General features: G+C 50.0%; 1 protein-coding gene across 3 annotated transcripts; it reads right to left on the reverse strand.

Moving 5' to 3' along the window:
- Nucleotides 1-244: 244 nt before the first annotated feature.
- LOC117087727 lies at nucleotides 245-7,261 on the reverse strand. Of its 3 annotated transcripts, none has more exons than XM_033218285.1 (3): nucleotides 6,025-7,261; nucleotides 3,889-4,115; nucleotides 245-1,201 (listed from the first exon to the last, which is right to left on the reverse strand). In XM_033218285.1, the coding sequence occupies exons 1-2, from the start codon at nucleotides 6,597-6,599 to the stop codon at nucleotides 3,905-3,907; spliced, it is 786 nt and encodes a 261-aa protein (XP_033074176.1). In that variant the 5' UTR covers nucleotides 6,600-7,261; the 3' UTR covers nucleotides 245-1,201; nucleotides 3,889-3,904. The 3 variants fall into 3 exon arrangements, with proteins under 3 accessions (XP_033074176.1, XP_033074175.1, XP_033074177.1); XM_033218284.1 differs by lacking the exon at nucleotides 245-1,201 and adding an exon at nucleotides 2,500-2,899; XM_033218286.1 differs by lacking the exons at nucleotides 245-1,201; nucleotides 3,889-4,115 and adding an exon at nucleotides 4,463-4,542.
- Nucleotides 7,262-9,166: the final 1,905 nt, after the last annotated feature.

Raw genomic sequence — 9,166 nt, forward strand, 5'->3', positions numbered from 1 at the left:
AAGAAGAAGGGAAGCAACCTACCATGGCCACACGGCTAGTCTAGTGAGTGGCTGAACTATGAATGAAGCCCACCTTGGTTGGACTCCTGGATCCTTTCTCACCTCCCCATCACTGCACCGTTCAACCCAGAGCTATGGGGCTGCCTTGGAGGGGAACCCTAGTGATGGCTCCCAGACACCCCTCAGTGAGCACATCTAGAAGAATCACAGACATCATCCTTGAGCTCTTTCCATCTCACTTCTGGGTCAGCCCAAAGGGGAGAACTTCCCCAAACACAACCTGCCCCTTCAGCAATGCTTTCCAACTGCTCCCATGGGGGGGCTTGAGAAAGGAAGAGCATTTGATGCGGGTAGGCAGTACTGACCAGCCCAGAACACCAACTCCGTGGTCAGGGGCAGAACCCTCTGCATTTAGATGAGCAGCAGGTTTGGCCCGTGGTGCATCATACAGGGCTTCACTCTCCCTCTCTACAGTCCAGCCTTCAGCTCTCAGGGGTGGCTGTTCTGAAAGACCGTGGACTGGACACCACAAAGCAGAGCATGAGTGACTCTCTCTTCATCTGCTTTTGCCCTCAGGAGCTGGATTATGGTTGAAGGGCTCTTGCATCTGGACGACGTAACTGTAGAGAGAGCCATGTTTTCCTGGGAGCCTGGACGACCTCTGTTCCTCTGGCCATGAAGGTGGAAGAAATGCAAGAGGGAGAGTCTGCTCAGACCTAGTGATGATAAAGAGCCCAGGGGCTTTGGTTACCTGTGTGGCTGGGACTCTGTTTCCAGTTTTCAAAGACATAGTCCAGGAACTAAGGAGAGAAAACTTAGGCAGAGGCTTTCTGTGGTGTGAGCTGTGCCGTGAACACTGTTCCTCCAGGCAGAGGGGTGGAGGGTGCTGTTCTCTTCTCCCAAACCAGTGGGAGTAGGGCTTCAGCAGCACCTTAGGAAAGCTTGACATGTGTGACTGCAGTTAAGGGACGCCTTGCCTGGAGTCAACGGACCCAGAGGGATCTGAAGACTAGAGGCTGTGCCCCTAGGCTGGAGGCATGGGGCAGAAGAAGGGAGAGAGAGCGTGGCTGCTGTGCAGATAAACACAGACTCCTCTTTGAGAGTGGGTCAGTGTTGCTTGACTCTTGGGGATGGTATGAGAACTTGCAGTAGCAATATCAGTCAGGAGCCACTTAAGAGAAATCCTGCCCAAGATGGTGGCCTGTGGGAAGAGCACATCCCTGTAGAAAGAGGCTGTGGGGTCTAACCCTGGAATAGGTGAGGGTTATGGGAAACTGCCTACTGAGATGGAGGCATGGCCCCTGGCAAGGTGAGTGGCAGCTGAGAGTTGGGGAGAGGACCCTGCAAAAAACCAAGAAAGATTTCTGAGAGCTTTAAGTATCAGGCAGGCCCAGATGGCCTGGAGCTGGTTTACAACCTCCTGTGCTTTCCATTCACTTTCCTCCCCAACCATGTACCATAACTAGGAAGGAGAGGAGAGGGAGGGAAACAGAAAATGTCCAGGGACTGCTGAAGTTTTATCAGTGGAGGGGGTCTGTGAGAGGCACAGATAAAATAAACATATGTTTTAATTACGTCTTTTGGGTTCCATTAGTTCGGTGTTGCATTTACATTCGTGGCACATTGGCCACTTGGGAGAGATTATGGGATTTACTCATCCTGCAGCAAGTCAGTGGTGGAACCCAAACTGGAATTCATGGCTATGCCACTGCAGTGCTTTTGACAGGGCAGGATGTGCAAAGGGCTCTGAGGGGAGCAGGCAAAAGCTCCCCTTTGGGGAGGATGGAGAGTAGGTGGCACTGAAGAAGGCATGGCAGGGCAGGTGCTGGGGCTGGGCCTCGCTGGAGGGGTGAGGGGCTGAGCTGGGGTGCTTGGCAGGGCAGCTGGTTTTGTGGGGAGCCCCTGGGTAGGGCTAGTGGAAAAGGCTTTTCAAGATCCTTTCTCTCCTCCCCTCCACTCTCATCTAGAGCTTCACACATGACCTAAAAACTCAGGTTACATTTAACTGAGGTCCTGTACACCGGGCTGAGGGGTGAGATGTGCAGAGAACCCCACTTTTCTCCATCAGCATATATTTTCATCTTGAGCACCACTGGCATTGCCCTGGGCCCCTTGCGTTGTTTTCTTTTCACCTGGACTACTGCACCAGGCTTTTCATCTGTTTCCATTTCTATCCCACCCCTACCCCCTGACAGTCTATTTTCCACCAAGCTCACAGCATGATCATTTAAAAATATAAATAAGATGATGTCAGTTCCCTGTTTAAAAATCCTCTAACTGTGCTCAGAATAAAATACCAGCTTTTAAATATGGCCTGAAAGTGTCTCCGCAACCTGGCCCTGCCTCCTTCTGCAGAGTCCTCTCCCAGACCCCCTCCTGCTTCCCACTCTGGCCACACTGGCCTTCTACAGGTCGCTGGGCTGCCTGAGCAGTCATCGCAATGATGACTTTTTCTCAGGAATACTCTTCCTCCTGCCCTTTACCTGGCTAGCTCCAGCTTATCTTTCGGGTCTCAGCTTCAATGCCATTTTCTTAGAAAGGTCCTCTCATTCTTTCTCATCATGCTTATTCTCTTCAGAACATTCACCTCCAGTCTTTTTATTATGTATTTATTGTATGTGTTTAGCATACAATACTACAAACTCTGCTCTTGTAAAAGTGGAACCTGCTCAGCTCACCACCAAGTCCCAGAGCTTTGCACCATGCCTGGTATGTTACAGGTACTCAAGACAGTGTGACCATATGAATGACGTACATGTTGTCTTTGACACACACTGGCCTCCAAGTGTCTGTCCTCCACACTGCTCCTCTTCCAGTGGCCAGGAGGGCCTAAGGACAGTCTTCTCTAGATCTCTCAGCTTTCAAAGCCAAAGAGCCAGTGCGGCAGGACAGGGCTACCCTTGGAAGAAGACAGACCCATGGTGGAGACACAAATACATCCCTGGTGATTGCTTGCTAGTTATTTAGATTCAGATTCACATCAATGAGATTGAGTTAAGAATGCCTGCCTTATAAGTCTGTTCTGATGAGTAAATGAGTGTGAGAGAAAGGGAGGACATTTCGAAAGTGCCTACTATGCACTAGACCCTGTGCTATAAATAGGTCCTTTATGTATCAGGACATTCAGTGGGAATGACTTTTATGAACCATCATGTGAATGGAAAAGCTCTAAGCCAGCAGGATTTTGGTTACTTGGCAGAATTTAGGTCTTAAAGCAAATCAAATACAGAACATTGATATAACTAAGGGTTGCAATCTGCAGATGATCAGATAGAGATTGAAAACAACAGTGCTGTCTTTTAGTGTGTCCTCTGGCATTGCTCTGATTGCTTTGTAACACATTTCATTCCTCCACAAACCTATGGGATACATTATGAAGATTTCTGCTTCATAAATGAGGAAACTGAAGCTCAGTGAGATTAGGTAGATATCCCAGTTATACGACAGAATGACCCTGCATTTGGAGCCAGGTCTGTAGGCCACTGCATAGCTCTGTTTTGGATTGAATTTGTGTTTTTCCCAAATTTGTATGTTGAAGCTGTAATCCCCAGAGCCTTAGAATGTGACTATATTTGTACATAAGGCATTTAAAAATGTGGTTTAGATTGAATGAGGTTATAAGGGAGGGCCTCAGTACAATATGACTTGTGGCCTTAAAAGAAGAAGAGACATTGGGGTGCCTGTGAACACAGAAAGGCATGCGAGGACACAGGGAGGGAGAAAGCAGCCATCTGCAAGCCCAGGGGAGAGGCTTAGGAAGAACCAAACCTGACAACACCTTGACTTTGGACTTCCAGCCTTCAGAACTCTGACAAAAATAATTTTCTGTTGTTTAAGCTACCTAGTCTGTGGTATTTTATTATGTCAGTCCTAACAAACTGATCTTACCTTCTCAGAAAGGCTGTTATCTTGCTGGCCCTTGGGCCTTATTAGAGAGGACTGGCTGGAGGTTGGCAGCATCTACTGAAGGATCTAAGCTCAAGTTCTCCTCCAAGATGCTCTCTGCTGTTTCCATTTCCCACTGTATGTGTGTGTGAAGTGAGTGGAAATTTGGTTTGCAAAGGAGACTGACTCCTGGAGTGGGGCAGAAGACCAAAAGGAAAGAAAACTTGGATCTGGAAGAGGAGGGAGAAGAGAAAGAAAAAGGATAAAGAGAATGAATGAAGCTATAAACAGGAGTACATGAAATGACAGAAAGGAACTGCAAACAGATGAGGAGAAGGGAGAGGCAAGGAAGAAACACGTGGGAAAAGGAAGGGAGATTGTTGGAAGTGGCTGAGGGTGGAGAAGAGACCAATAGAGGAGGGAAACAGGTAAAACAAAAGTGCAAGGTAGAGAGGGAAGAAGAGGGAAAACAGAAGAAGAGAGGTAGGGGATGATAGTGAGGATGAAAAAATGCAGAAAGGAGGGGAGAGAAAAGAAGACAGAAATAACAGGCTCTACTTTCCCTGAGAGCCTGCTAGCGTTCGCTGCTGTATCTCTTCTGCTCAGCCTCTCCCTCCTTGCACTGAAATCAGTGCCATGCAGTTGTGGGCCAGTTGCCTGGAGTTAAGAACACAGAGTTGGACCTGGGGAAGGGGAGGAAGCCACAGGCTACTGGACAGCAGCCCTTGCCTGGGCCCCTGCTCTTCAGGCCTTTGTGGTCTAGCATGAATGCCCAACTTTGGTCCCAGTAGGTCCCACGTGCTGAGAACTTCAGTAAGATAATGTCAGACAAGAGGAAAAGGAAGGGAGAGAAAAAGACAGGGAAAAGGAGAGGCTGGCTGGGGACTGGCTGACACCATGATGTGAGCAAGATCCCTGGGGACCACAGCTCCATGCCAGAGCCCAAGGGATGAGAATTTGTTTCTTCACCCATTCATTCCAGTATTGTCTGGCATATGAATCTGGGAATGTGGTGAGAAAAGGAGGACAGTTCCTGCCTTCCTAGTACTTAATAAGCCAGTGGTGAAGAGGGAAGCATGTTTGCAAGGGGAGGAGGTACACAGTATGTCTAAAAGCGCATGATCTAACAGGTGACTGCTGAGATCCTGTTTTCCTTGGCAGATAACGCTTCACGGAATTGGCTTCCTTTCTAGGGTGCTATTCCTGCTCGCCCAGGGGTTCTACTAGGGCCATTGGTTCCATGCATGTCTACTGACTAGTGATCACTTAAGCCAACTTTAGCTTGTCACCTCATTTGAGGCTCACCAAAGCAGGTGGGACAAATGATCTGATGCCACACAGCCTTCCTCTAGAAACTTTTATTATAAGAGGAGACGCTGTCCACCCAAAGGAACAAATCTTAATACTGGGATCTTACACAAGAGGGTCAGGGTGTCTATTTTTAAGTGAAGAGATAGCCACCTGGAACCTTGCCATCTTTCATATACTTACTAAAGTTCTGAAGTCGGAGATGGAGCCAGTGGGGGAATAGGAGACTGTCTGGCAAAGTGCTGAAATCTATATCAGCAATGCTTGTCTTTCTGAAATTCACTTTCTTTCCCCACTGTATACTGGTGCCAGTAATTATGCAAGTGTGCATGTCTGTGAGGGTGGGGATATACCACAGTAACTAAGTCAGCATTCTTTCAAAGCTCACACTCTAATGGGAAGGCAAACAAACATCAATGACTGTGGTTGTGGTAAGAGAGCTAAGTGTTACAGAAGGGGGAAGAAGTCTGGATAAGCTTGAGATGATGAACTATAAATTGGTCTATGTAGGATGAACAGGGTTTTGTAAAGAGAAACAGGCCTTGGTAGGAAGAACAAGCTTTTGGAAGGTGGAGCAGGCTTGGTAGGAGGAGCACAATTCATAATGAGATGGGGAGTTATGGTGCTGAGATTTGTAATAGGAGTTGCACTTTGTAATGAGGCATGCGGGCTTTGCAGGAGGCACAGGGATTTAGGAGGAGCAAGGCTGAAAGAGGAAGTCGGGAATGGGTGATGGCCACAATCCTAGACACTGGAACCCTAGCCTCACTGGACAAGCCACCCGTTTGGCACCCCTCCCCTTAAGCCCGTGGAGGTTTCATGGTGCTATACCTTGCCTGGGCTCTGGCCTCTGCTCCGTCCTCGCTCTGGCTGTGTATCCCCTGTTTCTCCACAACGTAGATGCTTCTTGGTCTGGCTGGATGTCTTTCACAAGGATCGCTTCCCAGTCCATCAGGGAGACACTTCCTGGAGATCCCTGTCATGATTGCTTCTCTCTGCAGACCTGCTTCGGTGTGAGCCGATTTCCACCGGGGGAAGGGGAGCTTCAGGACGCCGGCTGGGGTCTCAGGACTCCGCTTCAGATCCGACTCTGGACCCCTCCGGGAGAGAAAGTATGGGCTGAGCACATCTAGTGAGGCAGGCAGGCTCTCGCTGCAGCCCACAATCATCCCACGGGCCTCAAGGCATGCTGTCCACTGAAAGTTCACTGACCCATCTGAACCCTCTGACTCCCTCCTCCTTTGAAAGACAAGTCCTTGTCTTCTGGGACAGGTGCTGTCGCATATCTTCTGCATATCCAGTCTCATTTCTGAGAATGAGACTCTCCTTTGCTCCTGGGGGGACTGACCCCCTGAAACTTTCGACCCGCTGTTAGATCCCAGGAGTTCTTTGACTTTCCCTGGCATTCATGGAAAGGTCGCCTGTGCCCCCCTTCCACAGGGCACATGCCTGGACACCGTTGTTTCTTCCGCCATCGCCCCGTGTGCCCTCAGTGACACACGTTCACACCATCTGCTCTAGGGTACGCCACTGCCACGCATTGGCTCCACCTGGGAATTGCCCCTGGACCTGGTTACACGTGTCCTGGAAAGCGGGATCAGCTTGAGGGAGCCCCAGGCCCTTCAGAATCACTGCAGGCCACTGCTCTTTCAAAGGAGGGAGGCAGAGGGCTCACGGCTCAGTGAACTTTCAGCTGACACCATGCCTTGAGGCCCAGGGGATCGTTCTGGGCTGCGGCCAGGCCCTGCCTGCCTCAGTCGATGTGCTCAGCCCATCCATTCTCACCCGGAGGGGTCCGGAATGGGATCTGATGGGGGGTCGTGAGATGACCCCAGCAGGTGCCCTGAAGCTCCCCCTCCCCCGGTGGAAATCGGCTCAAGGAGGTCCTGAAGACAGGACTCCTGGGGGTCTTGGGTTTGGACCTGGGAAGCCGCCAGCGGTCCCTCTCCCAGGTGGCCCCCTACCGGACCCCAGATCCAGCCGCTGGCAAGGCTGCAGCAGGAGAGCCGCTGGCGCCGAGCTGCCGCCATCGTTTAAAGGGGACTCAGCCTGACTGCCCGCAGTGCAGCGCGGGGGGGGGGGGGGGGGGGGGGCCAATGCGCATGCGCGAGGCGCGAGCGGGTGGTCGCGTCACAGTGGTTTCCAGGGTTGTCACAGAAACCACGCCCTGAGGCCTGGCAAACAGGAGCCCTCCGTGGCAGTGCTTGGGTGTCGGGGCTCCCAGGCTCCAGCCTGACCTCTCCAAGGGGTCCACAGGACTGTCTCCGGATGCCAGGAGTCGTGGGGAAGGGCTGACCAGGATGTTGAAAGCAGAGGCGGAGTCCGGGGGAGGCAGCGCGGCACCCCAGTCTCAGGCCCGCCTGGACGCTGTTCGGGTGATTCTCCCCATAACTCGTGCCCCCATGATCTCGAGGATCGATCACCCTGCAGTCACGTGGGCTGCTCTCTCAGCGGAGGGTTCCTCTGGTCGAGATCCGAACCCTGTAGTCTCAGCGACTGCCTGGGTGTGTTTGTGTCCGCGCCACTGCTGTATTACTGTGTGTGTATCTGTGTATGTGTTTGTGTTTGTGTGTTTCCCATTTTGCTTCTCTGTCTGTCTCACACTCCGTGATTTTCTTTCCCTCTCTCTGTCGGTTCGTGTGTGTCTGAGTGTGTGTGTGTGTTGTTGTGTGTTTTTGGAGGAATGTGCCCTGTGTGCCAAAAAGGGTTTCTTGCATGTCGAGCTGTCCTTGTTGAGCCTCCCTCTGCGTCTCTGCCTGGGTCATGTGTCCGCTTGTCAACCGTTTTCATGGCGGTTTTACTTTGTGTTTGTGTACCATCGACCACGTGAGGAGATGCGTCGCTCCCCGATCAGTTGAAATCTCATCGCCTTCCCAGGACACTATCAGTGTCCTGGAATTCCATATCAGCTTGCAGGATCCCCATGGTAAAGAAGTCTAAGCTAGCTGGAGACAAAAAATGTCAGCATAGGTATAAATCAATGGGAACTAATGGTATTAATGGTGGCACTTGGTAACTTGCAGGTGACCAGCTGTGTTTGGACAGAAAAGAGGGTAACATATTTGTTGACTACCTGCTCTGTGTCACCTTTTTTGTAATCTCACAGTTTCCCTGTGAGATAAGCATTATCATTCCCATCTTATTGATGAAGAAACCGACTTTCAGAAAATGTTAATTCCCCAAGGCTGCCATGTGGATGATCTGAGTTTTAGGGCCAGCTCTGTCTGACTCTACATTCTTTTTCACACCATCACATTAACCTTTGAGAAATGAAGGAGTCAAGACATAAAGTAGTGAGGCCCACAGTTTCTCATAGGAACCCATCAGTGAATCTGCCAAAGTCAAAACATGAGCTGAAATATGTTATAATAATACTTCACAGCTAACCGGGTATAGTGTCTCACATCTATAATCCCAACACTTTGGGAGGCCAAAGTACGTGGATCACTTGAACTCAGGCCAACATGGTGAAACCTCGTCTACAAAAAATTCAAAAGATTAGCTGAGTGTGGTGGTGCATGCCTGTAATCCCAGCTACTTGGGAGGCTGAGGCATGAATCAGGGAGGCGGAATCAGGGAGGTGGAAGTTACAGTAAGCTCGGATCATGCCACCGCACTCCAGCCAAGGAGACAGAGCGAGACTCCATCTCAAAACAAACAAACAAAAACAAAACAAAATGAACCATAAAAACCTTAGAAGGGGAAGAAGTCATCTGAAGAGAACTCTGACATAGTCCTGGGTTTCTGCTAAGGAGCAACAGTGGAGTTAGGAGCCGTGCCTTATTCCTCTGTGATTCCTGGTGCCTTGCGCTTGTTTATTGACCAGTCTATGCCATTATTTCCCTGGAATAGCATAGTGATTAAGAGTATGGGCTTTCAAGTTTGACAGATCCAGATTTAAATCCTGTCTTCACTGGAAAAGGTGGTTTTTTATTATACATGGAAATAATTGAATATGGATCCCTAGCTCATA

This window comes from Trachypithecus francoisi, unplaced genomic scaffold (genome assembly GCF_009764315.1).
Source record: "Trachypithecus francoisi isolate TF-2019V2 unplaced genomic scaffold, Tfra_2.0 Lachesis_group10, whole genome shotgun sequence".
Taxonomy (NCBI): Eukaryota; Metazoa; Chordata; class Mammalia; order Primates; family Cercopithecidae; genus Trachypithecus; species Trachypithecus francoisi.